The sequence below is a fragment of the Oryzias latipes genome, chromosome 1, assembly GCF_053564925.1.
Source record: "Oryzias latipes strain Hd-rR chromosome 1, Olatipes_Hd-rR_3.1".
Lineage (NCBI taxonomy): Eukaryota > Metazoa > Chordata > Actinopteri > Beloniformes > Adrianichthyidae > Oryzias > Oryzias latipes.
Window position 1 is genome coordinate 15,431,168 of NC_136237.1, and position 22,604 is coordinate 15,453,771.

Consider the following 22,604-nt stretch of genomic DNA (forward strand, 5'->3'; position numbering starts at 1 on the left):
AGGACAGGAGGAGCTTACTACAACAAAGAATCTGTGTGCATTTTTTTTTCAGTTCTTCTGAATTTTTACTTTTTGCAATGACAGGTTTTGGATCTTAAGACATGCATGGTAAAAAATGATGCCAACTGCAAGTTTGCAGCTTGCTCTTCGTTTGCTTCTGTATAGGCTGGCTGTGACTTTGCCCATTCTCCTGTGGAACATGCTAAGCAATCACAGCATGCCTGCACTTCAGTAATCATGTTTCAGCATATTTAAGGAACTCTGCTGAAGCCTTCAGTGTTAACCGTTCTGTTTCCTGGCTTGTTTGCTGAGCACTAGCAGTCTGTCCTATTATGTCTTTTGTAATTAAACCCCGTGGACTCTGCTATAAACTTATTTGTGGTTGTTTCCTGCATCTGGGTTTCCTCCTGCTTGCCTAACCGCAGCATCAGACTGTTTTTTATGTGACTTATTTCAGACTCTTTTGTTTCACCTAATGCGTCTTATAGTTCGGTGTGCCTTTTGTATGTCATAATTTCAAAAATAGGTTATTCATTTATGATGTGCCCTATTGTGTGGAGAATTCAGTACTCTATTTTTGTGAATTTACCACAGCTTTCTCTTCCACAAACTTGAACTCTAAAAATCTCAGTGATTATGAATTGAGAAAGCCATTACATCTATTATTTACAAAAGATTTAATCAACCAAAAAAAAAAACAGTTGGGTAAATCCCATAATTTTGTCTTCTCATATTCAATAAATCCACTTAAGAGAAAGCTTTTTCCCTGCACTCTGGTGTGCTATCAAGAATAAAGAACCTAATGAAAGGAGTGATCAACTAGAAAGTCTGCATTTCCAGAAGAAAATGCAGGGTTGAATGCTGTACTGCTGAATGAAAGCTGAATTAGCTCAAAACAGGGCTGAATGGACAAAAAAATGATGACGAACAAACTCTTTTATTTAGGCTCCTTAGGCTCTTTAGGTCGGGATTCTTTTTGGCTGAGAGAGCCATGAACACCATACATTTTTAAATGTAATTACATGAGAGCCATACAATATGTTTAAGTGAATGTGTGAATTTTATGTAATTTCAACAATTTTAAAGTACAAAACATCTGTGGATTATTTCTTAATATGATTGTGATGCTGTTGCTATTAATGATAAGTATTTCTTATGCGACTTCTGGTGCTGCATGGTTTTGCTCATGGTCTTGTAATCTGGTTCATCCGTAATAAAAGCTCAACTCAAAAGACGATTTCAGAATTTGATTCGCAGATTTGGGGTTTTGATTCCTGGTTTTACAGTTTTAATGCCAAATAGTTTAGGCATTAATTTGACACCATACCTATATGGTGAGTTTAAGGTTCATGCAGGTGTTGAGACTTCCACCCGTTAAACGTGATCGTAGGTTAGTCTTAATGTTCTTTAGATGTGAGAAATACTGCTCACGTGCAGACGTAGAGCCAAACATTGTCAGTACAGCAATACTCACACGCTGCAGTGTGTGGTATGTGAATGATGGCTGGCTTGACCGCAGTTCTGTTGTGACCCACATTATTTTAAGAGAGGACCGGGGGCTGCCGAGCGGTAACGCCGTGCAAACACCCAGCCTTTCATTGCGGGGTGAAAGCGATCAGCGGCGTGGGGCTTTTTGCAGCGCATTAAGCGGTGGAAAGCCGCCGGCACGGCGCGATCCGCCGCGGATGCGCTGCGAAAAGCCCCGTGCCTCGGATCGCGCGGTACAGGAGGGCATCGCTTCGCACCGCATGATCCTCTCTTGAAATAATGTGGGTCACAAGAAAACTGCAGACAAAGTAGCTCTCATTCGGATCTGCGGTGTCAAATCAGCCGTCAGTGTGACAGGAAGCGCGTTTCAAGTTTTGACGATCAAGTGGTCTGCGTGTCAGCTTTTTCATTTCTTGCCACGTTTGTTGGCTTGCCAGCTCCGCTTGTCGCCGGCGACACAGTCACCGCTGTGTGGTGTTATTATAGACTGTCATTCCAAAACGGAAGAAGAAAATAAATGATGGATCTTGTTAACTGAGCAGGTCTCGACATCTCGTTCTTACAACTCGACCGACAGAACACGCTGACACGCTCCGGTGAAACGCTCCGGAGAAACCCTTTGTCTACGACCCAGATCATGTGGCCATCAAAAGAGCCAGTTATGGATCGCGAGGGTTCCCGACCCCTGGTCTAAACGGTGATAATTTGTGGGGGGAAAAAGGTTTAAATTGAGAAATAATCAAAGTTGACCATAAATAAAATTAAAAAGAAAAGCAAACTAAAAATATATATATTTTTGTAAAAGCTGATGAGCCGGGTCTTGAACCGGCGAGCTTCTGCAGGGGGTGGTGGGGGGGTTTCCTATGTATTTCTATGGGGGGAAAAATCCTGGACAACCTGGAATATCTTAAAAAGTACAAGGATTTGAAAAACCAAAAGTCATAGCTGGAATAAGCTGAAAGAGCTGAACGTTTTAATAGTCTAATGGTTAAAATTGGATAAAAACTGTAGGAGGAGTTAGGTGCCAAAAAACGGCGGAAGATACCATAAATAACTAGAAGGAGCTGCATTTCCAGAAGAAAATGCAGGGTTGAATGCTGTACTGCAGAATGAAAGCTGAATTTGCTGAAGAAATGGCTGAACTTTGCTTGAAAATCTTGAAAAACTAAAGGATCAAAAGTCATAGAAAGAATAAGCTGAAAAAGTTGAACATTGTAATAGTAGAATGGCTAAAATAGGTCAAAAATGTAGAAGGAGTTAAGCATGAAAGCTTAAGTTGATGAAAAAATGGCTGAACTGTTGAAAATTTAAAGATGTTGCTAAAATGGCTAAAAGTGCTAGCATTGGAATCAGCATCATCAACTGACTCAAAAAACACATTGTTTGAGAGTATCATATTGGTAAAAGCTACATGTTCTTGGTTGATAAAAAAATCCACTTTTTTCAAAATGACGGCTTTTCTATTGATTTTATCTCCATAGCAACCATTTTATGTTTGGGTCGGCATGGGATGACGAACAAATCGACGTCAGTTTCAGACAAATCGGTAAAAGTAAACCTTTGGACGTCCTTAGCAACGAAGTTTGTTGGCTAACCACGCCCACATTCCTTATATGTCCAGATCCAGTGAATTTCAATATGTTCAGTTCCAGCCATGGATGAAGTTAATTGCAATATTTGCTTCAGATTTGGTCAAAAAATGGCTACCAAACAGTAGGTTGTGTCGACATCCCATAATGATTTCTAAACCTATTTTATAGTCCAAAGCCTTGCGATCAATTAAACGTTTGAACGGTGTCTCTAGCTAAAGGCATGTTGAAATTACAATGGTTGAAAGAACCAAAGGTTTTCAATGATTCTCAATGTATTTAAATGGAGCGAAAATCTTGGAAAATCCTGGAAAATCTTGGAATATCTTGAAAAGTTCAAGGATTTGAAGGACCAAAAGTCATAACTGAAAGGAATAAGCTGAAAGGGTTGAACATTGTAATAGTAGAAGGATTAAAATACGTGAAAGTTTGAAGAAGTTTAAAATTGCCTCACATTTTTGCACAAAATGGCCGCCAAACTGTAGGTGGTGTTGCCATCCCATAATAATTTTGAGCCTTATATTGAAGTCCAAAGCCTTGTGAACATTTCAATGTTTGAACAGTGTCTCTAGCCAAAAGAATGTTTAAGTTACAATTGTTTAAAGAAGCAAAGGTGTGGCCAATGGAGCAAAAAGATTGGAAAATCCGGGAATATCCGGGAATCTCTGGAAAAGTTCAAGGATTTGAAAGACAAAATGTCATAGCTGGAATAAGATGAAAGAGCTGAACATTTTAATAGTTGAATGGTTAAAATAGGTTAAAAATTGTAGAAGAAGTTTAATTGTGAACTTCTGCAGGAAAAATTCTCCATGTATTTCAATGGAGAAAAAATCCTGGAAAATCCTGGAATATCTTAAAAAGTTCAAGGATTTGAAAAACCAAAAGTCATAGCAGTAATAAGCTGAAAGAGCTGAACAGTTTAATAGCTGAATGGTTAAAATAGGTTGAAAATTGTTGAAGGAGTTAAGTGCCGAAAAACGGCGGAAGATAGCGTAAGAGGAAAACAAAGGGTTGAATGCTTTACAGCATTCAACCAAATAAATAAAGAGAAACAGGAAAACAAAGGGTTGAATGCTTTACAGCATTCAACCAATAAACACCTGAAAATATCCCTGCCTCTGAACTGTCTAAATGAATAGGGACACTTCCACAGAGCAGTCCTGTGTGAAGAGGCTGAGGACATTCAGACAGATGAAGAGACAGAAACTGATGCACTTATGTTCAATCAACATGGATCTTCTGTGGTGGGCTCCACATTTGATCTTTTTCAGTTTCACCTGTTTTGATCTGTTTTTGATCCCATTTTTTCTAGGGAGGGATCACAGACAAAGGCTAGTAACCATATGAATTGTGAAAAAGAAGAGAAAAAAGCTGATGTCAGGAGATCAAAGGCAAAGCCCGTCACCTAAAGCTCCATGCACACGTAAGTGACAAAACCTTTTGCTGTCTGAAACTTTGGCATCTAAATGCAGCCGATGCATTTGAACCAAACAGGTTTAGTTCGCCAAAGCAGTGTAAATAGTTTGATATACTGCACAAATAAATGCATGATTGTCAATTTCTTCTAAATGCCATTTAAATATGAAAGTTGTGTTTTTTTATTTTTTCAATTGCTTAAAACTGTCTGTCTGGCCTAACATTAAAAAAGTACAGATAAGAACAGAAAAAGTGCACACTTCACAACATCTTTGCCGTACCTTATTATCACAATAATTCCATCAAACACATTGTATGGGTTCCTCAGGTAGTTGAAAGAGCCAAAAGCTGTAAGCTTGAGAATCATCTCCAAAGAAAACATGCTGGTGAAGACGATGTTGCAGATTTCCAGGACATTTGTGAGTTCCTCCGGCTGACGAGAAGAGCAGGGAGAAAAATGGAGAAAAGTGATAACAGATAACTAAATAATCAAAATAGAAGGGCATGCTGAAACTGAAGGAGGCTGATTATGTTTTACGTCCATGTGATAGTGGCAGGGGTGAATAAACCATTTGCAAAAAGGGCAAGATTTGATTACGTGAACATGTGATAGCTAAACATTCAGCCAGCATCCTCTGAATCCTTTTTATAGCAAATCAACTAATTGAGTAAAAAAATATTGCAATGGCATTCTTTTTATTTAGTTATTTAAAGAAAACCAAAATTTGTTGTTTTTTTTTTTTTTTACCAAAATTACTCTGAATTTCATTCCAGGAGACCATAAATAAATCTTTAAAATAATAAGGTCTGTCTGAAATGTTACTTATTAGCATTTGCTAATAAATTCTCACTGTAAACTTTTAAGTATAAATTATGTGAACAGGAAAATAACACAAACAGTTACCTTAACTAAGTGGTTTTGATCACAGGACAAATACATCTGTTCTTCTCATTTGGCCTTTAAGGCTCTGAACGATAAGTAGCTACAGGTTGTTGCCACAGGTTTACAACGGCTCATATGTCATTTAGATAATCACAATCGGCAAAGTGTAGACAGTTCTACAAAATGCTGGGGTCACATGTTATTGATTTTATGACAGGAGTCTCCAGGCCAGTAAAAATTTGAACACAGGCCACATTTGGTTCACAAGCCGGACGGACTTGCTTGTTATAGGTCATTACGTAAAAAAGTGTGAAAGAAAATACCAACTTGAGCTTGACTGTTTAAAAAGTGCATGTTGAAAAAGACCTTAAAAATTAACAAGCAAAACCTTTGCATTGATTCTCTGAAGTATTGTTTATTTTTAAGATGAGCATTGTTGTTAAATAAATTTAAATGTGCCTTTTTTTTTTACATTATTTTATAGTGTGCTAAACTCCTAGATGTCCAGATACAAAATCTTTACTTGCACATGCCTATGCAATGTGTATATACTGTACATGGGTGCCAACTAAAAATACAGATACATGCAATTAAATTATTAACAAGGCTTAGTAGAAATTTTTTTGGCAGCTCAATACCCATTTTTTGTCCAAAATTTGTGACTGTACAAAATGTAAAAGTTTACATGGCAAATTGTTTTTATTTTGCTTTTGCAACAATTGCGTGGTACATTTTTGGTGGAAAAAAAACAAAATCTGTTCATCTTTTTATTTTTGCTTCACTGCAAACGAATATACAATATAACATACGTTTAAAAAATAGTGAATGCTTAAGAAAAGAAAATCAAAAATAGAGCAGACATTGCTTTGGAGCTTTTCTTTGGTGTGGATTGATCAAATGCAGTCTTGATAGGTCCAAGTCATGACTAAAGATTTCTTGTTTATTGCAAGAATTTTTTTCTAAAAGATATCCTGCTATAGGTAAAATCCATAATGTACTGAATTTTATTTTTTATCACTGGACGTTTTAAGGCTGTAACACCCTTAACGATACACTTTATACAGACAGACATGAATATCTCACACTTTTCTCTCTTCATTGTCCAGTGTTATAAAATGAGTCCAATGTTATAGAAGGAAAACAGAGATCTGCTTGAGATTAAAGATTTATGTATATTTGGCAAACGAAACGCATTCTTGACTGTGTTCAATGTCCTCATTGGTCAGGTACCATTATCTGCTGTAAAAATATATATTTATATTTTTAAAAAGCCTGGCAATTTGTGATAAAAAATAACCTGCAAGATAGCGAGACTGCAAAAATTGAATTGCGATATAATGAGGAAGCAGCAAAATGGAGTACAGTTTTACAGAATGAACAATTTTTACTTTTTAGGCCAATCAGTGATTGAATGTAGACAAAAATATGAAGTTATTATTACTATCAATAAACAATGCTAACATTTGGCAGATTCAGAAAACATGGCGGCAGTGGCTCCGGTGGTTGAGCAGATTGGCCAGTGAACTAAGAATCAACAGTTCGATCATCATTCCCCCAGGTAATTGTCATTGTGTCCTTGGGCAAGACACTTTACCCTGCATGATGTTCAAAGCCGTGCTTTGCCTGCTTTAAAACATAAAGTGGCCTCATTTATAAGACAATCTGTACTTTAAAGATTAATAACCCCTCTTGTTAAAGTAAAATATGTCCAACACAAGAGGCCCTCAGCTCTCATCTGTCTGCCTAGCTGTTTGACAGGACAAGTTAAAAAAAAACAAAAAAAAAGACAATCTGTACTTTGAAAGACCACAGATGTAGCAGGACAGGTAAACAGTACGGTGAAAAGACATAAACCCTTTATAGCGTTGCTTAAAAGACTCGAGGCAGGAAAACACCAGAGCTTACATCTCCCTCTTCCTTCTCTGTTAACATGAAAAAGTCTTGTCTTTCTGTCTGTCTATTTTTAGCCCGACTGGGATGAGAGAAGACCTTCTAGCAGCAGAAACACGAGTGGGCGATGGTCTAGTGAAGGCAGAAAATATTGATTGAGAGAGTTCAGAAAGCTGAGCATCAGCACATGGGCTCAACAGTGCAGAAAAATATACTGGAGAAACACTGTAAATCAGGCAGATTTCTTTTTTTAACAGCATCAAATGTTTCTCCAACACCAGAAAATGTAGCCTGTGACATTAGCTGAATAGAAATGTTACAAAAACTTTTTTATGCCAAAGAGCAACATTATGATGCATTTGTTCTATTTAAATATACACATTTTCTCATCTGTTTATTGACAATTTTCAAGAACAAGACATCATAGTCATAGTGTTTTTATATTTTGTTTCTTTATCTGGGCCTTGAGATGCACATTTCAATTGGGCTTGAGCTACATATGTCACATTACATTGTAAATAATAAAGATTTCAGAAAATAGGACTTGCTATAGGCTTATATATTTGGGAGGGTTTTGATTTCCAAATAAGAAAAAAAAAAAGACTAGCATAACGATAGCACGGAGATGGAGACATGGAAATTATTATAACAAACATATATGTGCCCCTCTCACCCTCCGCGGGTGGTTTCTCCTCCAAGCGCGGGTCCTCTACCACAGGCCTGGGAGCTTAAGGGTCCTGCGCAGTATCTTAGCTGTTCCTAGCACTGCGCTTTTCTGGACTGAGAGGTCTGAGGTCTTTCCAGGTATCTGTTGTAGCCACTCCTCCACCTTGGGAGTTACTGCCCCGAGTGCTCCAATTACCACAGGCACCACTGAGTCCCTGGTATTTCTCCAGTTTCTCATGACATGTGGTTCATTGTCTCTCATGTTGTTAGGTAGGCGGTAGCGTTAAGGGACCCTCACTGGGTGACGTTAATTGCTCGCCATTGTTATGGTGATTGTCCCATTTCCATGCTAATTGATCAATTTCCATTGCCATTTCCATTAATTGTTCATTCAATCCGGGAATCGAACCCTGGTTTCCTGAATTACAGTTCTGCACCTTCCCAACCGAGCTAGGTTGGTAATATGATGGTATATCTACCAACCGACTGGTTATAAACAGTTAGTAAGTATATATATATATATATATATATATTTTCTTTTTTTTGTATATATAGTTTGTTTGTACATTGTTATTTATGTACTGATGATTAAAAACTATACAGTAAGATTACACAAAGATACTTTTGTATTAACAGATGAGGCGTTTTATTACAAAGACAGAAGGCAGTGACAATCGTATGTCATGCTGGGGGAGCATGGCCTTACAAAGGCGCTGATGGCTGCGTACGAAGCGCGTGCCACGGAAAAAAAACTCGCATTTAATGGGCGAGAACTGCAGGAGGACACACGCGGGGTGGCTTCAATAAACACTCCGGTTGTCCGGAGTGGTCTTCTGCCGGGGACTTGACGTGCCGCGGGACAGAAAGCGACTTTTTGATGACAGACAGAATTTGCGCTCAGTGAATTTAAACACGCATGTGCAGTGACGTATGTTTCAGAAGATGTTCGATTGGCCGTTCTGCATGTCACTCATGTCCCGTACTTCTCAGTGAGGATTTTGATTGGCTGATGGATTCTTTAGAAGTACTTTTTTTTGGGGTTATTTATCTTTGCTGACCTGCGATCTACCCTCATGTTCTTGAAGATCAACCGGCTGACCGCGATCGACGTAATGAGCACCCCTGATTTACATATCTAACATACTCTTCTGTTTTTTGCGCTTAAGTTTCACATAAAACTGAACAAGAAAAGACAAACTGTAGTGGTAGTCTCTCTGCTCGTCTCTCTTGTACCACCGTTTGAAGACTGTCCAGCAACTGTTATTTGAAACGCGAGTGAGACAAGTTCTTCATCAACTGTGTTTATTCCAAAAAATAAAAATTTCACGAACACACGTTCACAAAAACTATATTGCTTCCAACTTTCTCAGGCTTCAATCAACAATGAGTCTCGCTAACAGCATCTCTGTGATGTAGCGTTATTTAATTGGAAGTTCAAACAATGATTATTTAAATTAACTATTAAATGAAAACAGTGCATTTGTCTTAAACATAACTGTTAGATATAAACTGCAAATTTGGCTCCGAAAATAACAATTAAGTAAAAACTCTGAATTTGGCTCCAACATAATCCGGCCCCTAATTGGTTAGCAGGATGACTAAGCAATTACAAATTCAAACATAGAGAGACAAATGCTTCAAATATCCATAATACGCATCTTCTTTCCTTTGTCTTCATTCTTCAGATAGTGCTTCTTCCAGCAGACACAGTTTATTCACAGGCCTTTCCAGCAGACTGGTCTTGGTCTTTATCCTTACTCTTCTTACCATCCCACTGGAGTCTGGTATTGTTTCCACCACTATCCCCATAAGTCAAGAGTTGCGTGGGGAAGAACTGTCAACAAGGAGGACAACATCTCCAGCCATGAAATTTCTTCTTGGTCTCAGCCATTTCTGGCGTTCCTGTTGTTGTGAAAGATATTCACTGGTCCATCTGGTCCAGAATAAATCCACAAGATACTGGACTTGTCTCCATCTTCTTCTTGAGTAAAAGTCATTTCTGGAAAAGATTCCAGGGGGCATGCTGGGCTGGGATTTTAGCAACAGCAATTGGTTTGGTGTCAAAAGTAGCTTAGCTGGAAGAATGACAGGAGCTAAGAATCCCAGGGGATCATAAAGCGAGTTGACAACAGATAAAATCCCTCTCCTAATCATTGGCTTGTCTTGCAGTTGTATTTGGTAGGTGAAATTGTCAGTTTCTGTGTCCCACTGAATGCCAAGAGTTCTTTCAACTGGCAGAGTGTCATGTCTCAAATCCAAGTCTTTTACTTCACTTGTTTGATGAGGTTCCGGGATTGAGAGCAATACTTTCCTGCTGTTGCTCATCCACTTTGTTAACATGAACCCCCCACTGGCACACATTGTCTGAAGATCCTGAGCCAAGGCCACTGCATCATCTTCAGTAGCTACGCTTTTCAGACAATCATCCACATAGAAATTGCACAGAACTGTCTGCCAGCTGCTCGAGGTGAAACATCGTTGTGGTCTTCAGCAGTTCTTCTTAGTGCAGATGAAGCAACACTTGGTGAAGAGGTGGCACCAAAGAGGTGCACCATCATTCTGAACTCCTTCATGGGCTCGTTTATTTTGCCATCAGGCCACCAAAGGAAACGTAGGAAGTCAGCATCATGTTCTGGCACTCTAACTTGGTAAAACATTGACTCGATGTCAGCCATTAATGCTACAGGCTCCTCACAAAATCTCAAAAGGACACCAACCAATGTGTTGATCATGTCCGGTCCTTATAGCAACTCTGCATTCAAAGATTTCCCCTGATAGGTGGCTGTACAGTCAAAAAACACCCACAGCTTCTTTTTCTTTGGGTGATAAACACCGTGGTGTGGTATGTAAAACTCCTTGCTGTCGTCACGGTTCAGTTGGTGATTTGGCATTACAACAGCATAGCCCTTCTCAATGATGGTGTTCATTAAGTCCTTGTAGTGCTCAAAGAACTCAGGATTTATCTGGAACTTTTTTCGTAAGCAGGTTATACGCTGCTCTGCTACACATCGGTTGTTTGGCATTTTGACATCTTTGTTTTCGAATGGCAGTCCATTACTGTAATGTCCACTTTCAAACACTGTTGTTTTTTTCCATAGATTCCATAAACCGCTTGTCATTTTGAGACATCTCTTCTTTTTCATTATACCTCTGTTCAGGAAAATCAGAGTTGTACTGTTCAACCAGTAGCTTCTCGATTTCAGCCATTGAGATCCCGTTTACTGCATGATGAGGTATTTCATTCTTGATGTCCTGTGGTTCTTGTCTTATGGGTTCATTTACCACCCAACCAATTGCTGTTTTTACAGCATAAGGTCCTTCTTCTTGGCTGTTAATTATACGCCATAGTTCCAATGCCTTTGCACAGTTAGCTCCAATAAGTAAGCCAACATCTGCATTTATTTCTGGCAAGCTCAATTCTCTGAGATATGACCACTTATCAATGTCTGATTGCTTAGGTATGTTTCCAGCGTGGACAGGTATGTTTCTGTGTGTAAACACCTTTGGCAAATCTATGAATTCTGTGTCTTACACCCACACACTTCCAGGTCTGTAAGCACCAGACTGTTCATGAGCTTTGGTTCTTCCGGTTCTTCTTGTCCCATGGTGCTGAGAAGTATTCTTGTTGGTTTTCCTCGTACACCAAGTTTTTGTTGCAGGTCTTCTGTGCAAAATGTTGCTGTGGTTCCCGGGTCTAAAAAGGCATGAGTTTCAACATATTTGTCACTCTTCTTTGACTTAACTTTCACTGGTACTACAGACAGCACACATTTTTCTTTTCCGGCCCCAGTTTGGCTCTTTGACTGCTGATGGATGGAAACTTGTGCACAAGATATCTCAGTTCCATGTCTATCATCTTTTTTTTTTAGGTGCAACTGAGCCTTCCTCTCTTTTTACGTGCAAAATTTCAGGATGTTTCAGAGCACATATCTTTTACATTCAACTCCCTTTTTGCAAAATTTGCTGAGATGACCTGAAACTAGACATCAAAAACATAAGCCTTTTGATTTGAAGAAATCAATTCGATCTTTGTACACTTGACCTTTGATTTTACTATACACAGCAATAGTATGTGACTGCTGGCAGTACAAACATGGCTTCTCGAAAGCACTCACATTTTTGCTCGATGTTGTTGATTTAGCATGTGTCTCTGCAGTGGCGGTTTTTGATATGGGCGATGTGGGCGGTCGCCCAGGGCGCACTTTGCGCTTTTAATTTGAAATTGCTTCAGCTGCCAACACTTAACACTTTAAATTTGACTTTAAATTTAACCAAAACCACTGCAGACGGCAGGCTAGAAACTCGAAACGGGGGGAGCAGACTAACATACTGAATAACATACTATGGACCAGCCCAGGAGGAAGGGAATGACAAGACTTAAATACATACAGACAACCGAGACACAGGTGAACACAATCAGGAAGGATGGGGAACCAAAGTAAAACTCACAACAAAAACGAAACAGGAAACCCTACAAAATAAGACAGGAAGTTAAACTCAAAACATGCCAGAACAAAAAGGAAACAAACTACAAGGGCAAAGAAACAGAAACCGTAACAGGGGTGGTGGGCGCAGACCATATTTTATGGATTGAGTTTTTTTGGAGGATTTCTACTCTTGGTGTTGCACAAATTTAGGGAAATGCCAAATATTTTTGGAGTAATCCCACTGATGAATTATTTGATTTAGTCTTTAATATTTTATAAGACCTAAACACATTAATCACAATAAGTTTTTTTTTTAGATCTAATCCCTCTGATATGTTTCACAAAGACACACACAGGACGTCACACATTAAGAAATTATTGCTAAAAATGAAGCAGGAGTCCAGCTCTAAAAAAAATGCTCTAAAAAATGATAAAAGAGCAAAAAAACGGAAATATTTGATTTGTTATTTCTTATTAATATTTCCAGGCTTTCTTTGTTTTGTTCTGCAGCATGTTCATATTTGTATAATTTTGACAGAATATATTTCTATGGAGAGCAAAATATTACAAGTTATTTAAGGTTTAACTTGTGTTCCTGTTTTTATTCATATTTATGTTCAAAAAGTTCAGTTTAAAAGGTTTAAAAGTTTAGCTTTAGTGTATTCAGTAAATGTTTATCTTCTTCGGCCCAAAACCGTAAGCGTATTTTTAACTTAGATCCCCTGTGTGACTGAGTTTGACCCCCCTGTAATACGAGTCTAGAAAATTCATGCATTTTTTGTGTAAAATGGCTAAATAGAAGACAGGGAACACAACAGGATGTTGTCAAATTTTGTATGTGTGCGGGGGGGGGGGCACCTGTGGGGTAACTCGCCCAGGGAGTAAGTTAGTGTAGAACCGCCACTGTGTCTCTGGAGTGTTTTTACTTTCTGAAGAAACGTTAGTTGCAAAAATTTGTTTCTTGGCAAAATGCTTTCCTTTCTGTTCACCCTTTCCGCTTGTGTTTGGGTGGCTGTCTGGTATATGTCCAAAGAGAGGATCTGAAGCTATTTTAGCTTGACGATCGATGTAGTTCACCAGATCAACAAACCTTGCTGTTCTTCCATCTCGCTATTTGATATTAAAAGCTTCAGCCTGCCAACGCTCTCTCATTAAGTATGGCAGTTTAGACAACTCAGTCCGCAGGTTGGTAGGATTGTCCATCTCATCCAAATATTCAGTGTCTTTCATGGTGTTCAGACATCCAATCAGAAAGACTGCATAAGCAGTTAAAGCCTTTGCATCATCAGATCTCACTTGAGGCCATTTTAGAGCTTTATCAATAAATGCACTGGCTATCTTTAGTCCATCCCCATATTGGTTTTGAAGCAGTTGTTTTGCCTTCTGATAGCCTCTGCTGGTGTCATGTGAGCACATCTGCAAACAAGCTCTTGGGGTTCCCCAGCCGTAAACTGTTCCAGAAAGTACAATTACCTTCCTCATTGTCCGTTCTCTGCTCAATTGCATGTTCAAAAGCTCTTAAAAAACATTTATACTGCAGAGCATCACCTCTGAACACTGGAATGTCTTTGGTTGGTAGCTGAGATAGTTGCTGTTGTTTTACTAGCAGCTCGGTGATTACATTCTGTTTTTGCATGACTGCTAGTATCATCACCTTTTCTGTCATTCTGGGTTTGGCTGATAGCTCGGCATAGGATGAAACACCGGTATGGTGCTGCACTGGTGACTGTACGTGCATGTTTGCATTAACTTGCAGTGGCGTCATGTTAATTTTCTCTTTCTTAACAGTTTCAGTTGGAAATGTTTGCCTTGATGTGTGGCTACTGCAACCATCTTCCGAGCTTTCATATTCGCTTAACACCTTTAACATTGCTTGACTTTCAGCCAACGCCGTATCCATCTCCAACTTTTCTTTTTCAGCTTGAATTCTCACCGCTTCAAACTCAAGCTCTTGCTTTCTCTTTAGTGCGGCAGCACGTTCTAGCAGCGCTGCATGTTCTGCTTCCTGTCTTGCTCGTGTAGAAGAAACGCGTGATGAAGGTGTTATCCGACTTGCACGTGAACTGCGAGAACTAGTTTCTGCTTGTGAAATACTGTCACTTGGCTGAACAGTTTCTTGCAAGTTATCCATAACACCAGAATCTCCTTGCGTCACATCTTCTTCATTTAGTGGTGGCAACCTGAGCTCCTCCTCAGCTGCTAGCCATGCTTTTGTGGTTCACATAAATGCTCTGATTCTTGCCATTTTGGGCTCAAACCAGGGGCCTCATTTATAAAAATTTGCGTAGGATTTGTGTCAGAAGTGGCGTACGGATGAAACATGACGTGCGTACGCATAGAAATATTCAGATTTATAAAACTGTGCGCATGCACATCCTACGCATCTTTCCCTTAATAAATCACAACCAATTCTAAATGCAGCGCAGCTTTTACGGCTTCATGACATGCCCATAGTTGCCCATAAATAGTCCGTGAAACGCCCACAAATAAATATTCATTGATTGCGAAACCATGGCAAACACCGAGAGGAAATCAAAAAAACGTAACTTCACTCAATGTGAAGTCAAGTTATCGTTGGCGAGGAGGAAAAGAGGAGAAAAGTGTTGTTTGGAGGGCAAAAAAAAAGGCACGTGAGTGGCAAACGGTGGCAGACGCGGTAAATGCTGCAGCCTCACAACCTCGGACCGTGGCCGAAATAAAAAATAAATGGTCAGACATCAAAGTCGAGGCAAAAAAAAACGTCTGGCGCCAGAGTGTGTCTGCCACGGGTGGGGGGTGGGTGGGGACACCGGAGCTGACCCCTCTTGATGAGCTGCCGGCAATAATTGGGGAATCCCTTTTAAGTGGAGTGGTGACTGAGGCGCAGGGGGAACACCGACGCGCCAGATGCACCGGGTGACACACCCCCAAAAGCCCGCAGAGGTCCAACAGGACGGCTCAAGGAAGTCGGAACCGGCTCATAAGCCACTCGTCCTCGTTTGCCAGCAAGTCTTCTTGCTGTCTAAAGATGCGTTCACTCCGAATTCTTCCATTTGCCACATCTACTAAGAGCGCAAAATCAGCCATTGTGCGTCATTACGCGTTGTGATGGGGCATTTTATTTCCCTCCATTTAATTACATCTGACAGGCTACAGATGTCAGTAATAATCAACGTGGAAATGGTAAATTGTTCAGCGCAAATGTAATTATGGCCCGCAGCAGCAGTCACTGACTGCAAGGACCATATTGTTTTCGCAGTTGGACCGACGACTTCGCCGCCTTTCAGCGAGAATGTGACCCCCGCCGCATGCTCAAAAGTCACCAAAACGTGCACACACCTGGGATAAATTGCAAATGAATTTTCCACAGAGTCAACGTCACCCCCCCGAAGACGATGACATCACGGCCAGCGATCCCGTCAAAAAAATGAATGGGCCGAAAATCGTGTATGGGGCCCAACAAAATGTACCTCAAAATACAGTCGCGAAACCAAAACACACGTGTCGGGGATATCCCAAAGAAGTTTTGAAATCATTACGGGGCGGCCACACGACCTACGGCTGGGCGGCCATTTTGTTGCGAACTCTGAGAATTGGCGATTTTCGTGTTTTCCCACGATATTGGGGAAACGACACTTTTGTTTGAGCGATTTTCACGCAATTGCACACACTTGCTGCCAGCTCCAGTCTACAAACACCACAGAAGTGTCGTTGACCTTTGACCTTGGGAAAAGGCCGCCATCTGTAATTTTCTTAAAAAAGCACCTTTAGCACCAGATACAAACGAAAACTCGTCCTTGGAATTTTCATCAATCGTCTCGTAACTTTTTGGGCATCAACGGCCAGCTACTCTGGACAAAATGTTGGAATTAGAAGTTGTAGATTTTGAACGGCGTGCGCGTGGCGAGCTCGCAACCGCTGCCATCTTATCTAGCTCGCACATTTTTTATCGGAATGTCGTGAAGAGGAAACATGCAATTCCCTGGCCCGCGTTGAACAAAACGATGTCACGCACGACAAGATGGATAAAGGAATGTGGGCGTGGTAAGCAAAAAACCGTTGCAAAAAAATGTGCCGACTCGGCAAAAACGAAACAATTCGGAACTTTTTTTTTGAGAATCGCCAAACAAAACCAATCAACCCTTGTTCGCGATATCCAAAGGAAGTTTTGAAATCATTATGGGATGGTGACACGACCTACGGTTTGGCAGACGTTTTGTGCCAAAATCTGCAATTTCGCCATTTTCGCGTTTTTACACAATATGAAAAAATGAACTTTTTTTCCAGGGATTTTCACGAAATTTCACTCACATGTTGCTAGAGCAAGTCCACAACTACCTCTGGAGTTTCGTCGACCTTTGACCTCTGGAAAAGGCCGCCATCTTGAATTTTCTATAAAAAACACCTTTACAGCTGGATTCAATCGTAAACTTGTCGTTGGAATTTTCAGCGATCGTCCCGAAACTTTTTCCGGCATCAACGGCAAGCTACTCTGGAAGAAATGTTGCAATCAGAAGTTGTAGATTTTGAATGGCGTCCGCGTGGCGAGCTCGCAAAGTCGCGCACTGCTATTCCTCATTCCATATTATGGCCCGCAGCAGCAGTCACTGACTGCAAGGACCATATTGTTTTCACAGTTGGAACGACTTCGCCGCCTTTCAGTGAGAATGTGACCCCCGCCGCATGCTCGAAAAGTCACCAAAACGTGCACACACCTGGGATAAATTGAAAATGAATTTTCGGCAAAGAGAACGTCACCCTCCCACAACGATGACATCACGGCGAGCGTTCCCGTAAAAAAAAGAATGGGCCGAAAATCGCTTATGGGGCCAAAAAAAAAAAATTTGAAATACAGTTACAAAACCAAAACACGCGTGTTGGAGATATCCCAGAAAAGTTATGAAATCATTATGGGATGGCCACACGACCTACGGCTTGGCAGCCATTTTGTGGCGAAAACAGAGAAATGGCGATTTTCGTGTTTTTTGACAATATGGGAAAAGAACACTTTTGTTTGAGCGATTTTCACGAAATTGCACACACTTGCCACCAGCTTGATTCTACAACTACCAGAGAAGTTTCGTTGACCTTTGACCTTGGGAAGAGGCTGCCATCTTGAATTTTCATGAAAAAGCACCTATAGTAACGGATACAAACGAAAACTCGTCCTAGGGATTTTTATCGATCTTTTTGAAACTTCTCGGGCTTTAATAGCAAGCTACTGTTGAAAAAATGTTGGAATTAGAAGTTGTAGAATTTGAAACGCGTGCGCGTGGCGAATTCGCAACCTTCGCCATTTTAGCTAGCTCGCACATATTTTATCGGAATAGCCTGAAACTGAAATATGCGATTCCTTGACCCACACTGAACAAAACGATGTCACATACGACAAAATCCATAAAGGAATGCGGCCGTGGTAAACAAAAAACGATCGCAAAAAAAAGTGCTGACTCGGCCAAAAAAAAAGAAAATCGGATTTTTTTCTAAGAATCGGCTAACGAAACCCAGATAACTTTGTGGGGTATATCCAAACAAAGTTTTGAAATCATTACGTGATGGCGACACGACCCACGGTTTGGCGGCCATTTTGTGCCAAAATCTGCCATTTAGCGTTTTTAGCGTTTTTACACAATATTGAAAAATGACCTTTTTTTCGAGCGATTTTGACGAAATTTGACTCACATGCCCTTAGCGTAAGTCTACAATCACCTCTGGAGTTTCGTCGACATTTGACCTCGGGAAAAGGCGGCCATCTTGAATTTTCTATAAAAAACACCTTTACCACCGAATTCAAACGTAAACTTGTAGTTGGAATTTTCATCGATCGTCTCGAAACATTTTAGGCATCAATGGCAAGCTACTGTGGAAAAAATGTTGGAATTAGAAGTTGTAGATTTTGAACGGCGTGCGCGTGGCAAGCTAGCAAAGTGGCGCACTGTTATAACTCCCATGCATTTCAATACAATACAGTGAAAATTGAATGCATGCATTCATGCCTGAAACAGAATACATTGAAAAACACTGGATATGGACATATAAGGAATGTGGGCGTGGTAAGCATAAAACCACTGTTGCTAAGGACAACAAAAAGTTTACTTTTACCGATTTGTCCAAAACTGACGTCAATCTGTTCATCCTCCCGAGGGGACCAAAACATAAAATGGTTGCTATGGAGATAAAATCAACAGAAAAGCCGCCATTTTGGAAAAAAGTGTTTTTTTGTCAACTTATGACATATAGCTCTCACCAATGGAGGAATGTGTTTTTCTGAGTCAGTTGATGATGCTGATCGCTATGCTAGCACTTTTAGCTATGTTAGCATAACTAGCATAGTTAGCATAATTAGCATTTTAGGTGATGTGTTTTCCTCAGTCAGTTAATAATGCTGATCGCTATGCTGACACTTTTAGCCACATTAGCATAGCTAGCATGGTTAGCATAATTAGCATTTTAGGTAATGTGTTTTTCTGAGTCAGTTGATGATGCTTATCGCTTTGCTAGCACTTTTAGCCATATTAGCATAGCTAACATAGTTAGCATAATTAGCATTTTAGGTAATGTGTTTTTTTTTAGATAGTTTATGATGCTGATCGCAATGTTAGCACTGTTAGCCACATTAGCATAGTTAGCATAATTAGCATATAATGCTTTATCTAGCCTTAATCAAAGGTGGTCGGTGAGGGTAGCGGTGGTGCGTAGAGTTGGCCGTGGACGGCGGGTTGCGTCTGCGGGCCATACAACGCCGCTTGCGGCTTTAATTTCTTGTTGCTTTCTGAATGTTTGAGACATACGCCATACATTGTTTTATCAAAAATAAAGCAAACCAAAGGCACATGCATGAATACCGTAATTCCGTAGCTTATGAAGAAATGTTTTACTATGAAAACAACTTTCCCCAGTGGACAATTAATATGTCCGTCTGTCTGTCTGTCTGTCTGTCCAATTGCACCTATATCTGCTCCGCCAGACGGACACATTAACGAGAATATCAGTTTTGTACATTATTTTGTTCTGTTAACTATATTATTTATGAGGATTAATTGCACAACATGCCAATATTGCAGAACATATTTCACTTTTCTTTCTGCAAATAAGTGGTCATTTGAATTTCTGTTGTAATTTTCGTTTGATTTTTTTGTTTGTTTCACTGCTGATAGATCAAACGGGTGTTCGTGTAGGCTGTTAATTGTAAGACTTGTTTTGTGAAGTCTTCATGTTATTTATGAGAGGCAGTATTGTCATTTTCACTTTCACGTGTTTCTTCCATCTGCCGACGGTGTCGCCATTTCTCATTTCACCCGTTTTTGTGCGTACGCCTGGGTCAGAGCTTGCGTGAAGGACCGCACATTTTCCCGTCAAGTTTGCTTTTTATAAATCTCAATTATTGCGTAGAGAGTGGCGTACGCCTTCTTTTGTGCGTAAGCAACGTTTCTAAATGAGGCCCCAGGTCTCTTGGTCAAAAGTGATCTCATCTTCCTCCAAAAGATTTGTGACTTCAGTATTACAACTGAAAGAAACACTGACCAAAAATGGAAAATCATTTTTCATTGCATCTTGTACATTTTTGACATTTTTTGCATCATTCATTAAAATTTCAAGCTCTTTAGTTTTGCCTGTCAGTGCACTTAATTTTCCTCTTTTTAATGCAATACATCTCTGTAACTTCTCCTCTAAAGCCTTTTCAGTTAGTTTCCGTGATCTTCCCTGCTCCGCTGCATCCTCCCCCCTCGTCTGCTCCTCCTCATCAGCCATCACTCACGTTGCAAAGTTTAAGCACAAACTGGAAGGGTTATTACCTTCTCTTTGAATGGAGTTCTTTCTATAAACACATGCAAACAGTTTCTCCAAAAGCGCCGAACTCCGCGTTGACTGAATTAAAGTTGCAGTCCGTTCACTTATGCGGGAAATTCACGGTGATATGTATAGCGCAGCTCGGTGACGTCATCACTTTCGTCTCGTCACTTTTCTTTGGGCATCAGAAATCTTTGTGTCTTCTTATTACTCACAGAAAAAATAGTACAGTACCTTCTGTGGAAAACGGAAAGCTTGACAGTCATATGAGGTGCGTGTGTGGGTGCCTTTCTGTTTGTCTCACGTCCCGCAGCCGGCAAATCACTTCCTCCAGACGTCCGAGCGATCTGAACTTCAAAGCGAGTTTTTTGACTAAAATGGCACCCTCTCTGCTTGTCTTTCTCTTGTACCACCGTTTGAAGACTGTCCAGCAACTGTTATTTGAAACGCGAGTGAGACGTGTTCTTCATCAACTGTGTTTATTCCAAAAAATAAAAATTACACAAACACACGGTCAAAAAACGATATCGCTTCCAACTTTCTCAGGCTTCAATCAAAAATGAGTCTCGCTAACAGCATCTCTGTGACGTAGCGTTATTTAATTGGAAGTTCAAACAATGATTATTTAAATTAACTATTAAATGAAAACAACCATTTCCATTTGTCAAACGCCCACAGTTAAGATGAGTGAGATCATGGAAATTCACTTTGATGCAGACTCGTTTCAATTTTTTGTCCTTTAACTTTTCATAAAATTCGCTAAACCCAATGAGGTATATTAATTTTATGGATGGCAACAATTTTTTTTTATGTAGCAGCTGTTGGTCTGTTGCGGGGTCTGGAATCATAAGCAGGGAAGTTAAGTCCCCCCCCCGCCTCTTTACCTGCTTTTCCTCTCTACCTGTTCACACCCTCTGCAGCTGCGAGTTGTTTTCCCCCGTGCGCAACCCCATCCCCCCGCACTCCTCCAGTGTACACAGAGAGCGCAAAATACATCATAGCAGAAAGTTGACACGATAGTTGGGGAGCCCTAGCAGATATTTCATTAATTCTACGCGGAAATGTGCGGTTTTAGTCAAGAAGAACTGCTTTCATGTGCCCCCTACGAGATTGCCACTGACTGTCTTTAAGAACTTTCCATCCCATAACAGACTCTGGTCCGCGTTTACAGCCGCAGACACACTCCCTCTGCATTTCCAAGCTGCTCTCTTCCTCCTGCCCGCTTGCACATTCCAACTGTGTTAAAGGTACCACAACAATCTTAGAACACAATAGTTATTTTACCAAACTACAGAAAGCCTAGCACAGGGATGAAAGAGCCGCATGCAGGTCCGGAGTCGCAGGTTGCTGATCCCTGTCCTAACCTTACTACTGTTGGCCGAGGGCGGGGTATACCCTGGACAAGACACCATCCTGTCACAGGGCCACTCAATCATACACAGGGGTTGACATAGCCCAGAAATTTGCACTGGCCCACAGGGCCAGTAGTTTTTGAAACTTACTGGCCCTGCCTGAAAGTTACTGGCCCGACACCGCGCATAGCGGGACCCGCCGCTCCGCAGGTGCTTGCAACTTTAGGGGGGTCTGTGGGCATGCCCCCCCGGAAACTTTTAATATGGTACAATTTGGTGCATTCTGGTGACATCACTTATTTCTACACTTTTCAATGACTGAAAATAGACCATATCAAACTTAAATCTGCTCTAGTCTGTTTCAGATGTTTTGAAGAGAGCACTGCAGTGTAGTAGGTAACACTAGTTCAGAAGTTTTCATGGTGCTTCTAACGGCAAATATCGCAATAAATCATAAACCTTAAATGTGTTAAAACAATCTAATGGCAGCTTGAACCATTTAACGAATCAAATAAATCCCTTAATGCATTTGACCAATCGGATGGACGCCTTCACATTGTTGACCAATCAGATGGAGCCCTGTTATGTTAGATGTTTGTAACCTATGTCAACGTGGGTCATTTGGAGTATAATTTTTAAACTGGGAATGGTTATTTGGTTATTTTGCTGTTTGTTTATATACCGCAAATTATATCGTTATCGCAATTTTAATCTCTGATATCGCATATCGCGAGTTTTCCTCATATTGTGCAGGTCTAAGTGAGATCATTCAGCTAACTAGAAATACTTACTGCTTACAGTGTTGTAAAGAAAAACAAAATTAAGTAGTTTAACATTCTACTGCATTTGAGTCTGAGATTCAGGTATTTGGAGTTGCCTTGGATTCTTTGACATTCAGCTTAAAGCTTAGTGGATACAGTTTCATCTTCAATGCATTCATTAAATATCTTGCTGTCCATACTACTAATTATACCCACTACTCCATCCAACATATTCCTATCTATTCCTGCCATGTCTTCCACATCTCTGACATGCTTCAGTCTCTCTTCAGTGACGGTGTCGGATTTATAATCAAATGTAATAATAACCCACTGGCTTGTGCCTTCGTTGTTGCTGTTTAACA

The 22,604-nt window shown here is 40.3% G+C and overlaps 1 protein-coding gene across 4 annotated transcripts in view; it reads right to left on the reverse strand.

Moving 5' to 3' along the window:
- cacna1ib (calcium voltage-gated channel subunit alpha1 Ib) overlaps positions 1-22,604 on the reverse strand; it is a 439,141-nt gene that overhangs the window by 250,377 nt on the left and 166,160 nt on the right. For all 4 annotated transcript variants that reach the window (XM_023954667.2, XM_078943263.1, XM_078943351.1 and 1 more), the window contains one exon: positions 4,775-4,926. In XM_023954667.2, coding sequence (XP_023810435.2) covers positions 4,775-4,926 — 152 coding nt within the window. The remainder of the gene's footprint in view (positions 1-4,774; positions 4,927-22,604) is intronic.